This window comes from Notamacropus eugenii, chromosome 2 (genome assembly GCF_028372415.1).
Source record: "Notamacropus eugenii isolate mMacEug1 chromosome 2, mMacEug1.pri_v2, whole genome shotgun sequence".
In the NCBI taxonomy this organism is placed as follows: Eukaryota; Metazoa; Chordata; class Mammalia; order Diprotodontia; family Macropodidae; genus Notamacropus; species Notamacropus eugenii.
Window position 1 is genome coordinate 423,628,817 of NC_092873.1, and position 20,125 is coordinate 423,648,941.

Here is a 20,125-nt window from a genome sequence, read left to right on the forward strand (position 1 = left end):
ACAGTGTAGTGGTTTGCCATTTCCATCTCCAGTTCATTTTATAGATGAGGAAAGTGAGGCAAAGATGGTTAAGTCACTTGCTCAGGATCACCCAGCTAGTAAGTATCTGAAGTCAAATCTGACCTCAGGTTTTCCTCATCTAATCATCCTCTCATGTTAGGGTACTTGCCAGTAAATCTGGGCAGTGCTTTGGAATTCCCAAGAAACTTGGTTTATAATCAAGAAAGATCCTCCTAGGACTCTATTATAAAAGACAGGGGTGCCCTTGCCCATACCCACTGCAGACAATATCTCATCTGTCTTTGGTGCCTTCTCTTTGCATTAGAAACCAGCTGTTAGTAGGTGGTATTGAGGGACCACTACAAGGAGTCTAGCCATGAAGAAAGCCCTTGAACCAGATCTCTGAGGATACTGCTTTAAAAGTATGATGCTTTTTCTACTGCTACATCAACACTTTTACAAGGTTTTCTCTCAGTGGGATGGATGGTCTTCACTATAGTCTACACTGATTTCTTCCAAGATCTCTCTTAAACCAGGCCCTACAAAGAACACATAAACAGTACAATATCCCTAGCATCTGGGGCCTAATTCAGAAAATATCACCCTCTAAAATTTAGCCTAATAAATATTTCACTATACTATAACTATGTCAAGTAGAAATTCTCAAACATTCTCATAAAATTCACAAGACTAGAAAAAATAGTAGAAGAAATCTAATCAAACTTCCTCATTTGACAGGAAAGGAAACTAAGGTCTATGGAAACAAGTTAAGTTCACACAGCTCACAAGGGATTTAAGGCAACATTTTCTAGAACCCAGGGCCCACATTTCCATTTCTTAAGCTGCGTGACCATAAATAAGTCACAACCTCTCTGAGTTTCAGTTTCCTTACCTATAAAATGAGGAAAATAATACTGTACTAATTACCTTAGAGTTTTTTGCCAACCTTACAACAGTACCTAAGGGTGAATTGTTGTTGTCACTATTGGTAGTAGTAGTAGCAGTAGCAGTAGTAGCAGCAGCAGTAGCAGTAGTAGTAGTAGTAGTACCAGCAGCAGTCAGAGTTGGAACTGGAATGAAGTGTTCTGAAGACTCCCCAACCCAGGAGTATCTCTACTACATCATGCTACTCTTGCACTATGAGCACTGTAGCTGCTCCTCATTTCTCCTAGATATATTTATCAGGGTACTTTGTTTTAGGACAATGTTCAATATAAAGTGTTCAACATAAAATGGCAGTATTTCCTCCATTCTTTTTTATTTTTTAATTTTTACATGGTTTAGCTCTTTTTGGTTTAACTGAATGGCAGATTTGAGAAATCTGGGAAGACAGGCATGAATTGGTATCTTGGCATCTTATATTGGGTGTCCTTAAAATCTTAGTGGTTTTAAGTTTTAATAGCTTAAATTCATACCCTAAAGCTCTGTTAGCTTAAAACTTCACTAAGACTTTGAGGATGCACTGTACACAATGCCTGAAATAAGGTTAACAAAAATACCACTGAAACATAGCAGCATTCACATTATTCACAAAATCTAATCTTGGTTCTAAAGAACAAGTGCTGAAACACTCTTCCCTCATCTTGGTAGGGAGGGGAGAGAACATAAACAGGAATTGTTTGCTTATGCTTTCAACCCCCAGAAGCTTGGATCAGTTTGCTTCATTGAACTGTTTTCCTTTGTTTTAAGACAAGGGTTGATTTGGAAAATGATAGTCCCTAAATATCACCTTGTATTTTCTAATCCCTGAATATCCAATAGCCAATGGAAGGTTAGATGAAGTCCTGGGCAGCTAGGAGGCACAGGGGATAGAGAGCTGGGCCTGGAGTCCAAAAGACTCATCTTCCTGAGTTCAAATCTAGCTTCGGACACTTACTAGCTCTGTGACCCTGGGCAAATCATGTTTGCTTCAGTTTCCTCATCTGTAAAATGAGCTGGAGAAAAAAATGGCAGAACATTCCAGTCTATCTGCTAAGAAAGGCCTAAATGGGGTAATGCAAGGTCAGACATGACTAAAAATGATTCAACAACAAGAAGCAGGTACAGTTCACATTTTGGTATTTACAGTCCAGTAGAAAAACAAGTGTAGAACAGATGTTTTGTGAATCTCCTAAAATAGAAGATTTAGAGATGGAAGGGATCTTGGGTGCATCTAGTCCAAACCTTCACTTTACAGAAGAGGAACCAGGGCCTAGAGTACAGGTAGCAGACACAGGATTCAAAAGCTGGCCCTCCCACCTTCAATCATACCAGGATGCTTTACAAGGCACCATGCTGCATCATTTACAGATGATAAAGCTAGGGCCCAATGACTTGCCCAAAGCCACGTGGGTAGCAGAGCTGGGTTTGATCCTGAATCTTCTGGTAACAAATCCAGTGTTCTTCTCATGAAAAGATGCTGCCTCTTCTCTCAAGCCTCTGCTTTATTTCCACCACGAAGTTAGCCAGAGGGAGACAATAAGGATTATGGAGTCATAGGTTCCAAGGCTTAGCAAGCTCCTCAACCTCAGGAAAGCTAAACAATGTCAAGTGGTGAAACTGGCAGGCACACACCAGGGGTGAGAGAGAAAGAAAATAAAAGAGGAAGCAAGACACGCTATGCAAACATGCCTGAGGTAGGAATCGTCTCCAGGGGTGAGACAGGGATTGGGTGAGGGAACAAGCATTTATTAAGTGCCTACTGTGTGCCAGGGTAAAGCACTTTACAAATACCTCATTTGATTCTCACAATAACCTTGCAATGTGCGGGTTATAGCTGTAGGAAATGGAACATTTGATTACTGCATTCAATTAATCTATTCATTCAATAAATGCTGATCAAGTGTTTTTAAGAGAAGTGCACTATTACTGGGGCCTCTGTGAGTGTAACACTGGCTTCTTTTATCTCTCCTCAAAGCTTCTCATTGCGTACTGCATGATGCAGCCAAAATTGCTGTCCAGCCACCACATCTCAAAATATTCTAATATTTCTAATAAGAACATGTATGGGGCAAAGAGTTCAGAGTCACTGAAGCATAGGACTGGAAAGGGCTTTATAGTATCTTGCCCAAATTGTACTTGAAAGGCCTCTTCTTTATAATATTACTGATCAGACATCACTTAGCTTTCTGCTTGAACATCCCCAGTGACAAGGAACCCACATCTTCACCAAATGGTCCTTTCCCTTTTTGGACACATCTAATTGCTAGGAAGTTCTTCCTTGTCTTAAGCAGAAATCTGCTTGTCCTTCCCTGTAATTTCTATCCATTGGTCTTTATTTTAGCCAATACTTCTCAGAAGTCTGGTTTGGGAGATATTTAGTGCAAGGTCTAGGGCTGGTCTACACTTAAGAGTTCTATGAATTAAGACCTTCATTTCAGGTTTTAAAATGGCACTTTGAGTGAATGCAATTTATCAGCTTTACTTTTTTTTGAAGTCACTGATGGATGCATAGGAGGAAGAAAAATATTTCCACTGGAAACATAACTAATTTTTTAATCTTGTAATTGACCTTGAACTGCAATTTTGTTGTATGTCCTGAAATCAACTTTTCTTCTTATGGGATGAACCAGAAAAAAAAAAAAAGCTGTTATCACCCTGATTAGAACCAACTAAATTAAGTCTGTTACAGGCTTATAATCTAGCTCAATTCCCTCACTTTGCAAATGAGGAAACTGAAACCGAAACCCTTGATTTTGGCTGTACTGGTATTAGTACATTCTATTCCAAAAAGGGGAAATAAACCAAGGAAAATCAGACCCTTTTCCCTCTTACTTATTCAGGCACGTACCTGACACTCCACATTGCAGTAAAATGCTTGTCTACATCTTCCACATTTCGACAATCCTTCTTTCCTTAAAAAGAAAAAGGGCACTGTAATATCCACCCTATAGGAGAGGTGGGCATAGACACACAATGCTACCCAGTTTGTCATGCAAGAATTAATTGGATAACACAGTCAAGATTTTATTAACCTTAAATTCCCCAATGGTAAACATTTCTTTCAGAAAAAGATTTTTGACTGCAAACCGCGTGGTCAAACTCCAGTGGAAATGGCTATTAGTCAGTCTGAACATCTACAAGTGTTATTGCTGATGTTTAGTCATTTCAATCTCGTCTGATTCTCTATGATCCCATCTGAGGTTTTCTTGACAAAGATACTGGAATGGTTTCCATTTTCGTCTCCAGCTCATTTTTACAGATTTTCCTCATTTTACAGATGAGGAAACTGAGGCCAACAGGGTTAAATGACTTGCCCAGGATCACACAGTAGGCTGGATTTGTACTCATGAAGATAAGTCTTCTATTGCTGAATATTCAATACATGAAGAATATTACACTAGTTAATGTAATAGGATAGAAAAGATTAATTAACAGGGCAGTTCAAAAGTCAGGGAGCAGTTATAAGCTTAAAAATTAAAGACTTAATAATTAAAAGCTTAAGTTACCATGCAGGAAATCTAGCCCATGGTTCTTTGATCCAGAGGAACATACAAACTAAGATAATAATATCTTCTAATTATCACTCTTGGTTTTATTTACAGCTTTAGGGCAAGAAGTCAACTTCCAGCATATCAGGTTTCTCATCTGCAAAATGGAGATGATAATACCAGAACTATCTTGCAGGTCTGATATTTTAAACCTGGAGTGTTTAAACACTCCAAATTCAGGACACCAATAAAACCTTTTAAAAGAGCAAAAAGTTAGTGAATGCCAGCCTGATCCTCATAAATGGCTTCATAGAAAAGTTGGTAATACTGAAAGCTATAAACACAAGTCAACTAAAATACCTGAATTCAAAACCTTGTCATTTTCTGGCAGGGACATTCTCAAATGAAATCTCTGAAATACAGGTTGATGGCGACATCTGCTCATCTCTATCCATACTGTCTCTCCTTAATAATACTAATCAGAAACAGCCTTTTGAGCCAGATATTAAAGGTGAGTTTTCTGCAGGTTCCTGCTGCACTGTTTTTGCGTAACCCTTACATAAGAAGAGCTGTAGTGTTCCTTTGTGACATTATGTTGCTGTATACCCTGCTAGATAGAGACAAGCTACAACTTTTTCAAAGAAAATAAACCCACAAACTAAAACATATAAATTAAACAAACTTCTTTTTTCAGGTTTTACTTGTTCCCTCCCAAAAAACCCTTCGGTGTAATTCTTGGCTCTGGTAAAGCCTTCCTCTTTATTTGCAGAATCATTTGACTGCAGAGGAGAGGACAGAAGGAAAATCCAGAAAGTCAGTCACTGCTCCAACTCCACTGCAAAGTATGCTGCTGCATTGCAGCAGACTGGAGGAATAGCTTGGTACCTGCAGGATGGCAGACCTGACCTACCCCCCAGCAAGAAATCAGAGCTAGTCAACCGTGATGTATCCCTCTCCATGAGCGAGAGAGAACAAGAGAGAGAGAAGGGGAGAGGGGGAGAAGGAGAGAGAGGGAGAGGGAGGGAGGGAGAGGGACGGAGAGAGAGGGAGAGGGAAGGAGAGGGAGGGAGAGGGAGGGAGAGGGAATGGGAGGGAATGGGAGGGAGAGGGAGGGAGAGGGAGGGAGAGGGGAGGGAGAGAGGGAAAGGGAGAGAGGGAGAGGGAGAGGGAGATAGGGAGAGGGAGAGAGGGAGAGGGAGAGAGGGAGAGGGAGAGGGAGAGAGGGAGAGGGAGAGAGGGAGAGGGAGAGGGAGAGGGAGAGGGAGAAGGAGAGGGAGAGGGAGAGGGAGAGAAAGAGATCATGCAGCTGAATTCTTTGCTCCTTGTCAGCAAGCGGTAGTCACTACATTACTCCTACAGAATCCTGCAAGTTTTCCAAAAATGCTTCTGTTGGAACTAAACAGACTGTCTTACAGTTTTCATGACAGCGCTTGAATCCTGAGAATCAGACTGTACAATGTGTGGGAGAGGAACACATTTCAAAGCTGAAGTATAACAAACATCTCAAATTCACAGGTCTAAAAAAAACTGTCAAGAACACACTAATCCAGCCAAATATGCCCCTTGTTTCTAGGCACTTCTGGATACAAGGATATGATTCCAAACTCATCTTTTTTTTTTTTTTTTAGGTGGGGGGAGTCATAGGTTGGTTAAGCATTCATTTAGTGCTTTAAGTGGAGTATCTAGGTAGTGGCAGTACTAGTAGTAGCAGTAGTAGTAGTAGTAGTAGTGTGCGTGTGTGTATATGTATGCACATGTGTGTACATGTGCCCATGAGCACTCATATGAGTGCTGTGGGGAAGGAGGGAGAAGAGTGCAAAACACACATAAAAGAATGAAAGTTAACTTAGTATCCCAAAGCTTATACAGATTTGGGAAGGGAAGGGAAGGGAAGGGGAAAGGAAAGAGGAAAGGAAAGGAAAGGAAAAAAGGAAAGGAAAAAAGGAAAGGAAAGGAAAAAGGAAAAGAAAGGAGCTAGTAAAACCCAAGTCAACTGTGCAGCTTTTGGCCATCCAAATTCACCTTCCTTTGGAGAGGAGAAGGAAGGGGAGGGGGAGGCAGACAGGAGAGGAGTTGAGTTACTCAGCTAGCTGGGTCCCCATCCAGACAGCTGCATCTACTCACAGGATTGTGTTAGTCCTTCATTGCCAAAGAAGACCATGCCATCAGAGAAATGGTGACATGACTTGTACTTGACTTTGTTTTGAGTGAGGGAGGGCTGTGCAAGTTACCTGCCTCACTTCTCCTCCAGAGCCATGAGAATCCTCTCCTGTCCTAAAACCTTAAACCTACTGCACTCTGAAACTGGGACTCCAATGGGCCCCTGCCTAAGGGCTCCTCTGGACCCTTCTAGCTTTAGAGTGATTATCAATAGTAACTGTTGCTGGTTCCCACCCAGTTAGATGTCTTTCTTTTTCCTGATATCATTAAAGGGGCCATGCCCTGGCTACTTCTTAAACAGGCCTATTCAATGAATGGGTGTTGCCTCACCCTAAGTGAGTACCTGCAAAGACCTAAAGGGCCCAAGGTCTTCCAGTGCATCCTGGGTCATCTCCAGTCATCCTGATGAATATCTGGTCACTGGATTCAGATAGCTCTGGAGGAGAAGTGAGGCTGGTGACCTGCACAGCCCTCTCTCACTCAAAACAAAGTCAAATGTAAGTCATGTCACTTGATGGCATGGTCGTCTTCAGCAACAAAGGAGGAACGCAATCGTACTTGGAAGAGACAGACTCATAAATGACTGATGGCAATTAACAAGTCATTGGCCAACAGGTACACAGACAGTTCAAGACAGTCAGGTGGACTGAGTTGAAGTTGGGAGTAAGGAAATCTATCTGTGAGAGCCTGAGCAAGTAACTTAAACTCTCTAAGCCTTGGTTCCTCATCGAGAAAATGGATATAATAAAATCTCTCCCAAAGGTTGTTGTGAGAATAAAATGAGATGATATTTGCAAAGCCCTTTGCAAACCATAAAGTGCTACATCAATGCTTATCACCTTCATTATCATGTGCAGAAGTACTGAACTTGGGAGACTGAAAACCTGAGTTTGAATCCTAGTTTTGACATGTTCTGTGACCTTTCTAAGCCCCTTGGTCTTCATCTGAAAAATGGTTTGGTTTGCTATGAGGACTAAACATTACAGTAAAGTATCTAAAACTTTTTAGCCACAAAGAGCTGTAAATTAGTGTTATTATGCTACAGTTTGACTACATAACAATCATGTGATTAGAGTACAATGGGGATATCTGAGAAAGCTTCTTGGAAAAAGTAAGTTTGTGGATGCTTAATATGTGTGTGGTTGTATAACCCTCCTTCCTCTATTAAAAAAAGGTCTACTCTTAATTAAGATGCAGCTTTGACTCATTTCCAGGCTCAGTGGCAACATCTCAAGGGGAAAGCAGGCAATTTCAGCTGTAATGATTCATCAAGCATGTTGAGATCTTGAGTGGGATTTAATCAGAACAATGTGGCCACTCTCTCAATGGTCAAGGCTCATTTGTGGGATCCAGTCTGTTAGTCCACAAGCCTTGAGGACAAGGCAAAGGACCAATACTGAGTTACTCTCTCAAATCCTTTTTCCTCTGAGGACTGCAACAATTATCCTGAAGGTGGGGCAGATATCCCAAGAAACAGATTCAGAGGATCATTAAGTTAGAGCTAGAAAGAACCTGAAAGGCCATCTAGTCCAACTCCCTCATCTATAGATGCAGAAATGGAAACCCATGTAAAAATGACTTGTCTAAGTTAATATAAACAGTATGGCGCAGAACACTGGGTCTGTATGACCTTAAATCCAGGTTCTATGATTCCAAATCGAGTCTTTTTACTACACTTCCCTACTATAGCAATCACTGTGTCTGATGGAGCCAACTCCAATGAGGACATAGGGACAGAATGGTATCTGGTTAATGTGAAAGCATTCTTCTATGTGGTCTGGAGGAGGCCCCTAAGGCAAAATGGAGTATTATAACAGCTAACATTTATGTATATGTCATACACTGTGCTAAGTGTTTTATGATTATTACATAATTTGATTCTAACAACAACCCTGAGAGGTAGGGATTATTATTATTTTTTACAGATGAGGAAACGAAGGCAAACAGTTATTGAGCAAGGAAGGATTCAGATCTCAGTCTTCTGTCTCCAAAGTTAGCACTCAATCCATTGATTCATGCTGCCTCCACTGTTTTCAATTCTCTAGAATTAGAAGCAGAGAAGTTTCATCTGTCCCATTTGATACAATCAATCTCATTCTACAGTACCTCATTATTTCACAGGCTTTGGTTGTCTTGCTTGTCAAGTAATGGCCTCCATGCACACAGTGATGTAATGCTGCAGATGTCTCACTGTAGCACAAAATGCTGAACCTGGCCAGATTGTTCTTATACCTAAATACCAGTATTTTAACAGCATCTCACCACAGAGTTCATGAGCTAGCGCTCACTACCAACTGGCTGAGTCTTTATCACTTACAGGATCTCACGGGCTAGTTCTCTTCTGTCAAGTAGAAGAGAAACCTGAGGCAATCACTGTCAGTAACTCAGGTAAAAGTCTGTTTTCGTGTGAAAAACTTCGGGGGAAAAATATGACCCAAAACCTTTTGCCCTGAATTATCTGGCTAATTGTCTCAAGTCTTTTTTTTTTTTTTTAAACTAGGAGAGGCCTGAACTTTCATAGTTCTAACATCACAGTTCTGAAATAAAGCCTCACTGAGCAGGTAAGTGAGTGGGATAAGGATAGTGAAGAAAATGTTTGATAAGTTTATTCATATTGTTTTTCAAGAGAATGAGTTTTCTGAATGTCAAATCCCTGACAACTTTATAGGGGGAATAAAACTTTCACTGTAGTAATTACCAATATAAGGCTTGTGAAACATATTCACAGGACCATAGGGTCTGCAAACATCTCATCTATTTTACAGATTAGCAAACTGATGCCTAGATACATTAAGCTTATACGGAATCTCCAAGTAACCACTGGAATCTAGGTTTTAATTTTTAATTTAATTGTGTCCTAGTGTATTACTGTGTTTTATGTTCAATAAATCCTTAACAAATTTGACTGCATAAATGAACAAGCAGCCTAATTTGAGGCTCTCCTAATTAAAAGGACAGTTAGGGAGAGTCACTGATGTGATGTGACTGATTTAAGAGTCTTAAGACACTTCAATCAGTCAACAAGCACCTATTAAGTGCCTTCTATATGCCAGGTGGGCCATATGCCATGTGTAGCAGGAGATTACATTCTCCTGGGAGAGACAAGTACAGAAGTAGGTTTCTACATAATACATGTAAAATAAATACAAGGCAATCTTGGGTGAGAGGCCACTAGGAGCTGGGGGGCATCAAGAAAGGGTTCACATTCAAGTTGGTGCTTTGAGCTGAATCTTAAATGAACAAAGGATTCTAAAAGGCAGACCTGAGTAAAGAGTATAGGGCATATTCCAGAATGGGGACAGACAATACAAAAGCATGGAGACGAGGAGTGTTACATATAAGTGACAGCAAGAAGGCCAATCCAGCTGGCCTGCAGGGAGGGAAGGGGAGTAATGCAAGATGGAAAGGCAGGTTGGAGCCAGGTTGTGAAGGGGCTTTAAATGCTAAACTGAAACATTTCTATTTTATGTTGAGGCAATGGGGAGCCACTGAAATTTATTTTCTCCAAAGCAGATTATAACCATTCTCAAAGGCTGAGCTGCATACGTTTATTAAGTTGCTTAGATACAGTAGCTGAATTTTGGGAAATAAACACAGATGCTTACAGTATGTTTTTAGTTCATAAAGAAAGTATCCTGGCAACCAGTTTTTAAAGAGGAAGCCTTGGGTTCCTTTCATTTTTCTGCTCCTGGCTCCTAGCTCAGGACTCAGGACTGAATATTATGGATTCTTGTCCCACTGCATCAACCTGCTACCTCCTCTGTCTCCTCTTTCCATCTGGGAGAAAGAAGCAAAATTGACCTTTTATATTCGGCATGTTTGTTTTGTTGTTTTTTAAAGACAGATCTAGTTTGAAATATTTCAGGTCACCCTTAGGTTAAAAAAAAAAGTGACAAGAGTGGGGATAGGGCAAACTATTTAAGCACACCCTTATTCCTTTTTCACAGGATTTTATTTTGTCTTTCCAAAGCTCTGGTCTTACTGGAATATTTCCTTTACCCCCCTGCTGGCATCAAGGTGTCTTTGAACTCTTAAGGTATGTTCCCATAAACAATGTGGGGGATGGAGGAAAGGGGATGATGTCCTGGGAAAATACAGGCTTGCAACTATTAGAGAACTTGAAATATGCCACCACTGTTCAAGGAAACCAATTTGAACTGAAAGAAAACAAAGATATACAGGGTGACTAATGTCCTTGCTTATAAAATTCCAAAGCAATGAAACCCCAAAAGTTTGCGATGTAATTAACACATCCTGCTAGTTAAGGCACTGATTGTCACAGGTTGTTGGTCTAGGTAAAAATAAATCTGATCATACAAGCACCAAACACTTTCTGAAATGAAGCTTAGCAGGTTTTGCCATGAAAGAAAATGATAGTGGCATGGAAGGGGGTTTGCAATAACAATGACTTTTCACCAAAGGTGGTAGGAGATGAGAAATGACAGGCAGGGTCTGTACCCCCAGGCAAATGAAAAGAGAAAAGAGCTTGGGTTCATAAGGTAATCAAAGAAATAAGAAAAAACAGGAAACAAAATTAAGCTCTCACCTTTCTTGTGGGATTGTATAAAGAGGCTGTCCAACCTTATTTTTGAGTGAAATGAAAAGTTGAGGAATATTATCTTATTTGTCATGAATGATATTGGGGACAAGGACAATACTTGTGCTATAGACCATCGGTGTCACAGAGTGAGAGAGATGCACAATTTAATCCACGACATAACTGAATCTGTGTGTGCAGCAGGGTGCTTTATAACAGGGTCTTACTATACGTTTATATTAATGCAGACCTTTGTTCTTCAGCTTGTTAAAATTTAGAGTCCAGTTCCTCAATAGGAGGCAGGTACCTTTTAGGACATTAAGGTAGAAACTAATAGGTTTTCCCAACTATTGGAATTGGTGCCATGATTTATGGGGAGGAAGCAGGGCTTGGTGGTCAGCTCAGCACCTGAATGATAAGAGGTGAAGCTTCATTCATTCTGACTTCACTGATCAGGAGCATGTGATAATTCAGACCCCAGCTCTGCTGACTTTCATCTTTGGGTCACTAAGCAAGAGTGTAAAGTGGTTCTCATCTATTTCTTAAAGCACCTGCAGTATTTTCTAAATCTTATAGCTTCTTCCCCTGCTCCTTTCTCTGGTATTATAGTATATCCTTTCAAATAACAAAATCATCATTCTATAAAAACACTGTATAACCTCAATACAGAAGTTCTTCAAATAGGCTTTTCTACCACTTGGGGGGGGGGAGCTATTTTATCTTGCCTTAAAAAAACTATTATTATTTTCCTTCTCTTTCTTTCCCTGAATTCTTCTATAGGGATGAAGGGAATTGCTATCCTCACTTTCTTCTATAGAAACATAAGTATTTTTTTTGGGAGGGGAAGGTAAATAACAATATTTCTAGTTCTTCCTACTTATGTGTTGCTACCATGCCAAGAAAAGAATTCAATTAATATCACTTAAAATACTCCTTCCAGTATTCCTCTCAAACATTCTAGCTGCAGGTGGCTCCAGAGCCCAAGTTCTGGGTGGGCGGATGTCTGGCCAGCTGCTTTGCAGGTCCCATCAAATAATAGAGACGAGACAAAAAAATGCCTTTTTAATTCTAATTCATAGATACTGCACCCTATCTCTTTCCCCAAGATCTCCTTGGTTATTTTCCAGTATGAAAAGTCAGGTTATGGGTTTTTCCAAAGAACTTGCTAGCAATTTCCTTAAACAAATGGCTAGTTGTAGTTTTCAACTAAAAAAGTCTGACTACATACGCTTGAATGATTTTTCTGGATTTCCTGGGTACTTAGGGATTTTAATTACTCTGAAGCAAAAAATATATTTCTTAAAAGGGAGTGCTGCATTTGTTGACTGACAATGGCCAGTGACCTTCAAATTTATTTATTGATCTAAATTTTATTCTGCAAAGCACTAAGTAAGGCTCCTTTTGTTTGGTCCACATCTGTGTGTAAACACCTTTTTAGGCAAATGTAACTTATGAGTCTTAGAGAGAGTGATGCCTACTGGTCTGAGCCCCATATTGAGCATCAGGAAGGAAATGGATTTGAATCTCAACCTTACAGCTCACTTAGCTGTTAGACTCTGGGCAAGTCCCAAACACTCTGCACACTTCAGTGTCATCTGTAAAATGAGAGTGCTGGACCAACAGGTCTAAGATCCCTTTCACCTCCAGGAGTCTGTGACTTCTAAAATACTTTTCACCAAGTCAATCCTTTCTTCAAAAAACTTTCAGTGATTGCTAACCCCTTTGGGGATAAATCTAATCCTACTGGTCTAGTGCTACCCACTCACTACTATAATTCAAACCCCTGCCCTTTAGACAGAATGATTCTGTCTCTGAAACAGGGGCCATACCCATTCCTACCACTGTTTAATAAATAATCAAGTACATGAAATGCCCTCTCTTTTCAAGTTCTACTCATTCTTCAGATCCAATCTCAAGTCCCACTTCTTTCACGGAGACTTCTTTTTAACTATTCCAGCCCACACTGTTCTCTACTTTCTCCAAACTCTCTGAGAAGCAGCATGGTAGCCCAAAGGTAGCAAACTTGCAGCCCAACCCGTTAAAATATAATTGGGAAATGTTTGAAAAAGCAAATAAAATGACAATACAACACAGATAAAATGTTAATTTGAGGTTTCTTGAGTCAATGTGCAGCTTGAAGGGATCCATTTCTATTTGAGTTTGACACCCATGAGGTAGTGAATAGATTTGGGAGTAAAGAAGACCTGAGTCCAAATCTGATTTCAGACACTTACTAGTTGTGTGACCCTGGGCAAGTCACTTAACTTTGTTTGCCTCAGTTTCCCCATCAATAAAATGAGCTGGAGAAGGAAAAGACAAACCACTCCAGTATCTCTGTCAAGAAAAAGCTAAAAGGGATCATGAAGAGTAAGACATGACTGAAAATGACTAAACAACACCAAAAAGGTACCTTCTAACCCAGATTCCATGATCACCATTTTTAGCCTCTTTTAGATTCTTCAAGAGGGGGTACTTTAGGATCCTCCAGCACCTTTGTTAGCTCGGTGCATCAACTATATTATTTGTAGATGTGTGGAAGTAACAAGCAATAAGATGCCCAGCTAATGAAATCCTGGATTAAAGAGTCTCCTTGCCCTAGTTTTCCTATAAAGACTCTTAGGATGGTGTTAATGATGGTTAAAAGGAACCTACTTCCCATGGAAGAACTGCAAATATATTAGTCCATACCCATGCTACTGGAAATCTTCCACAGGATTCAAAGATCAATAAAAGCCAGAAAATCTCCTTTTCCCCAAGAATCCACTAAAAAAAGGCAGCTTTAGACATAATGATGACTTCAAGTGTCAGGCTACAATAATAGTAGCCCATATTTCCATCATTTAACTAACTGATCAGTAAGCTCTTCTTAGGGGGTAGGTAGGTAGGTGGTGCAGTGGACAGAGTGCCAGATTTGAGGTTAGGAAGACTTATCTTCCTGAGTTCAAATCTGGCCTACAGAAGGAAATGGCAAATTGCTTCAGTATCCATGCCAAAAAAAAATCCAAGTGGGATCATGAAGAATCAGACACAATTCAACAACAAGTTTTTGTTAAGTGCTTCTATGTTCCAGAATTGGAATATGCGAGGCACAGGAGATACAAAGAATAATACAATTCCTACTTTTAAGAAGTTTACATTCTATAATTAATATTTTAAGGTTTACAAAGCACTTTCCTCACAGAAAACCTCAGAAGGGGGCAAGGGAAATGCTATTTTATCCCCATTTTATTGATGAACTTTCTAATAGTTGCATAGGCTATGCCTTGGGGACTTGTGAGCTATTTTTTACTGAAGGGTCTAAGTAACTGTAAGCTGCATGAATACTTGCTGAAGATTCTTTTTTGGGGGTGGGGGGAGGGATGGACCTGGGGCCTTAAGGTCACATGTGGCCTTTTGACTAAATCCAAATTTTACAGAACAAGTAAAAAGGCCACACTTAAGGGCCTACAAGGCCACATGTGGACTTAAGGCCACAGGTTCCCCACCCCTGGATTAGATCAATGTTTTGCTCCCTAAATAATTTAATTCTCGGGACCTCAGGTTCTTCATCTGTAAAATGATGGAATTAGACTACAACATGACTTTTCAACCTGGTGGCCTGTGAACTTGATTTTTAAAAATGTTTTATTTTAAAATATTTTAATAACTAAGTATATTTATATTTAGTAGCTAAAAATATTTTAATAAAATATTCTTTTCCTTAGTAATCCTATGTATTTATTTTTGGAATCTGTGGTAGGAATAATATTCTAATCCTTGCACCCAGAAAAGTGAAGCTAATTTTTCTCCTTAAAAAAGGTACTGAAATTTTGGTGGGTTCAAGGGACTAGTGGCTCAAGTTGCTGGCCTTACTTCCTGGTGATCCAAGTACAGGGAGGCAACAGGTGCTCCAGGCATGCTCTGACTCTTGGCTGGAGGATCATGATAGGTAACTCAGACAATGATCAATTTGAAGTGTCCTCAATGTCTCTCTTTGCTGACTATCCTGTTATGATTCAGTAAATTTCCTTTTGTTAATTACTGAATGATCTTCATGTGAATCACTTTGTTTTCAGTATTGAACCTAAGTCACAAGGGAGGCAGGCCCATCTCAGAACAGTATTTTAGGATATTTTTCAGAGAAGGGGTCCACAGGCTTCATAAGACTGCCAAAGGGGACTACAATATAAAGAAGAGACTACTAGAAGCTTTCTAAAATTCATTAGAGTTCTAAAGATATGATTCTATGATGCCAGCAACGTATTCAACACGAATGGGCAATTAATTTTTACCAATCTGTAAAACTTCTAGTGCCAAAGGCCCTTAACTTTTAAAAATCTATAAATGAACAAAAAACTTGACTTTTGAGATAAGGCAAGACATATCTCTTAATTCTGCATGAACAGGCACAAACTTTTGTCCTAGGTGGGAAAGTCACGTTGACCACACACACACTTGGGAAAGCAGGGGCCCTCTCCTGTCTTTAGGCAAGACATAGATAGCACCAGGGCTTGCAATCAACCATCAACCCCTAGGCAGTGGGAGATAATCGTTTGGCTTTTTTTTTTTCCCTCAGTGGTGTCAGGTAGTTGTTATAATAATTATAGCTTTGTGTTGTAAGGATCTACTTAGTGTATCTTTTTGAGAAACATAATTACCAACAAAACATAAGAGTGTTTTAAAAATGAGTGGAGGCAATGCAAAGGACACTTTTGTTTTGTTCATAAAAATAATCAGATCAAATTCTTCAAATTTGCCTATGCCTGACAACAAAAATGAAGCACAGTTTGACTGGCTCCCCAAAAAGTAAAACAGAAAATTCACATCTGGCCAGAAGTAGAACACCGATCAATGAAAAACTAGGCTTATTGACTGGCTCAGATCAGAGAAGGGTTTGCCAAAACTGCAGTGTGATATTTGTGGAATGTTGTGTCAGATGAGAGCCTGAAGCCAGCAAAGCTTTCTTAACATCTGAAGGCAAAGCAATCAAATTTTCTTTCTAACAAAAATTTCTTGAAATGAAACGCCAAAGTAAGTCCTCTTAAGAGTATTTATCAGCAAAAAAACCCAAAAAACACTAGCACAGACTTTGCATTATAATTGTTTTTCGAATCACTGCTGGGAATAATAATAGCTGGCATTTATATTTTATTTTCAGAATTGCTAATTGCTTTATATATATGTGATCTCATTTGGTGAGGCAGCAGATGTTATTTTCCCATTCTGCAGACAAGGAAACTAAGGTTTAGGTGAAGTGACTGGCCAAGAGTAACACAGCTCACATCTGAGGTACATTTCAAATGTCACTTAACTTCAAGTCCAACATTCTTTCCATTACATTAATTACATTATTAATTACAGCTAAGTGGTACAGTAGATAGAGTTTCAGGGACTAGAGTCAGGAAGACTTATCTTCCTGAGTTCAAATTTGGCCTTAGACACTTCCTAGCTGCATGACCCTGGGCAAGTCACCTAACGCTGTGTGCCTCAGTTCCCTTATCTGTAAAATGAGCTGGAAATGGAAATGGCAAACCATTGCAGTATCTTTGCCAAGAAAACTCCAAATGGGGTCACAAAGAGTTAGACACAAAAGTCAAAGCAAAGTAACTGGCTGATTCATCGCCTCTCTCTCTCCACCTCATAACCACATCTGAGATTCTTAAGAAAACAAAAACTAGTAAGAAAGTTCAGTAACCACAATGATTATCTTCTCTTCCTACAAGTTTATTATATATCCTTGTACAACACAAGTGTCTTTAAATAAGTTTCTTAATATGAATTTGTTCCTTTAATAAATGAAATGCTTTTATTCTCTTTATTGAAGAATTTAATAAATATACCTTGTCACAGTGTATATAATGGAAAGAGTGTTGAACCTACCATCAGGAAGACCTGGTTTCAATTCCCCTAGCTGACACTTCCTAGCTGTGTGACCATGGGCAAATACCTTAGCTTGTATATGCTTCAGGCAATTGCCTTGGACTGATCATAGACTGCCATCTGCCTGGAAGGTCTCTAGCCTAAAAAAATTACAGATTTTAATAATAATAGCAATAGTAGCTGCATGTGTATAATGCTGTGTGGGTTATAAATAATTTTACATGCATACATCTTAATTACTTTTCACAACAACCCAGAGAAACAAGTTCTATTGTCCCGATGTTATTGCTGAAATTTGAGAGTGAATTTGGAAGGGCCACAGTACATGTCCTCTCAGGTCCCTTCCCAGAAATATTATCCTATGTATTCATGTATCATCTACTTATGAAATTTTAGCAACTGAGGGCAGATAACTTGGATATTTTTACTGCTCTGCAAGTCGAGTTTGGGATAGATGACTTCTGAGGCCTCTTCTAATTTGCAGTTCTAGGAAAATGATTTCAGTCTGCAGGGAATCCTTCATGCTGAGATGATAATGATGATACAAGGCTTAAGGGTAATGGGATGTCTACAAAGGATTGTGGCCCCAATGTCATTCTAGGGTATTAAGCAAAATCCAATTTATTTTAAAGGCCAGACCATAACCGACTGCTGAATTTACTATACAAGGAAACAAGGCTAGGGACTGGATCTACAATTCTAGTGACTATAGGCAGCTCCCAAGTGAGAAAACTCCCACTATAGACGAAGATCAAATCTTCTCTGCATACTTTTTCTACTTTACTTTTCTTGGGGTTTGTGTGTGTGCGTATGTTTTCTTTTACAACATGGCTAATACGTAAATGTTTTGCATGACTTTACATGCACTATTGATATCATACTGCTTGCCTTCTCAAAGGGGGGGAATGGGGACAGTGAATTTAGAACTCAAAAAAATTTTTTTAATGTAAAATTTTTATAAGTAATTTGGAAATATTTAATTAAATTACATGTATATGTAGTATGTATATATAGATATGTATGTACGTATGTGTATATGTGTGTGTGTCTATCTATCCTTCTCTGCAAATAAAGTTTCCTAGAATCCCAAAAGGCTATTTATTGGCTTACTCAGGAACAGAGCCAGTATGTGTCAGAGAAATACCTGGAACTCAAGTCCGCTTAGTTCCAAGGACAGCTATGACTGTTATACTAAATTCTCTCTCAAAGAAGCCAAACAGAACAAAAAGCAATGAGTCAGAAGTAATGTAACACTTAAAAGATTAAGACAGCAAAATCTCCAAGAGATTGAAGAACACAAGTTCTTTAATTCTGAAGTCCAAAGGCAATCTTCAGATGGGGAAGGTGTCATGAGGGTCCACACCCACTGAAACTTTCACTGAAGGTAAGGCTCTTGGTCTGAAATCTATGCAAGGAATCTTGAGCCACTGAGAAAAAAGTTCTGCCACAAGACAGGACATTCCTCACATCTAAAATTGGGAAGTAGGTTTTGGAAGGGCTGAAATACTTGGAGACTTTGTCAAATAAATCTACTTTGGGCAGAAATTCATGGTTTGATTGAACACCTAACTCTGAAACCAGTTACATCTTTTATCATTTTGCATTTGGTGACATAATATTTCGTACTCTCAAAAAATTTCATGTGATGTGTCATTTCACAGGAGACTACATATTTACCATTACAAAATTGACTACGAAACAGAAAGTAAGTCCCTCTGCATTTACTGCTCACAAACTAGAAAAAGCATTTGAATCTATAATAATAATAGCTAACACTTATAAAGCACTTACTACATAGCCAGACCTCAAAGGCTCTCTTTCAACAAGTTACTTCCTAAAGCTATCTATAATCATATGAAAAAATGCTCTAAATCACTATTGATTAGAGAGATGCAAATCAAAACAACTCTGAGGTACCACATCACACCTATAAGACTGGCAAACATGACAGAACAAGAAAATGATAAATGCTGGAGAGGATGTGGGAGAGTTGGAACACTAATTCATTGTTGGTGGAGCTGCGAGCGCATCCAACCATTCTGGAGAGCAATTTGGAACTATGCCCAAAGGGCTACAAAAATGTGCATACCCTTTGACCCAGCAATATCTCTACTAGGACTATATCCCCAAGAGATCATAAAAATGGGAAAGGGTCCCACATGTACAAAAATATTTATAGCAGCACTCTATGTAGCTGCCAAAAACTGGAAGTCAAGGGGATGTCCATCAACTGGGGAATGGCTGAATAAATTATGGTATATGAACGTAATGGAGTACTATTGTGCCATAAGAAATGATGAACAAGAAGACTTCAGAGAGGCCTGGAAGGACTTATATGACCTGATGCTGAGTGAAAGGAGCAGAACCAGGAGAACTTTGTGCACAGCAACAACCACAGTGTGCGAGAGTTTTTTCTGGTAGACTTGGAATTTTGTAATAATGCAAAAACTTCTTATTAAAAAAAAAAAATCCCAAAGGTGGTTCTCAAGGCAAAATGCCTTCCACACTCAGAGAAAGAAATATGGAAGTCACTCACAAAATGTAGCAGATCATGTTTGTGTATCATGTTCTGATTTGTTATACGATTTCTTTCATTTATTTTAGTCTGACTACATAGCATGACTATAGTGAAAATATACTCAATAGGAAAGTATATGTAGAATCTATACAGAATTGTATGCAGTCGTGGGGAGGGAGGGGGGTAGTGGGGGATAGGTGGGGGGGGATAAAATCTCAATTGTATGGCAGTGATTGTTAAACATTAAAAAATAAAAAAAAAAAGAATTCAGTAACTGAAAAAAAAAGTTACTTCCTATGCATAGATCAAAATTATTCAAAACTTCTTGAAAACTATAACTAAATAGATAACCTCATTTGACAACTTTCTGATCAGGTGATGCATGAAGAGGGAGAGGTAAGCTTGCCAAAACTGTTTGGCATGGTCATACAAGAGATCTGGCATTAAGTCCAGGTTGAAGGAGGATTCCTCTACCTCGTGAGGCCCTCCAGATCCTTCTTTGCAGATGCCACTCCCCAGAACACTGCAGAGCCTCTTGGAGGAGATCCATAATCACTCAAGAGTGTGGCCTAACCATCCACACAAGAAAATTTACGCATTTAAAAATGTATACTCTAGACACTGGCACATACAGTTAGTTAG

At 39.3% G+C, this 20,125-nt stretch overlaps 1 protein-coding gene across 1 annotated transcript in view; it reads right to left on the reverse strand.

Moving 5' to 3' along the window:
• SMYD2 (SET and MYND domain containing 2) overlaps window positions 1-20,125 on the reverse strand; it is an 86,341-nt gene that overhangs the window by 54,613 nt on the left and 11,603 nt on the right. The window contains exon 2 of the mRNA XM_072647854.1: window positions 3,770-3,833. Coding sequence (XP_072503955.1) covers window positions 3,770-3,833 — 64 coding nt within the window. The remainder of the gene's footprint in view (window positions 1-3,769; window positions 3,834-20,125) is intronic.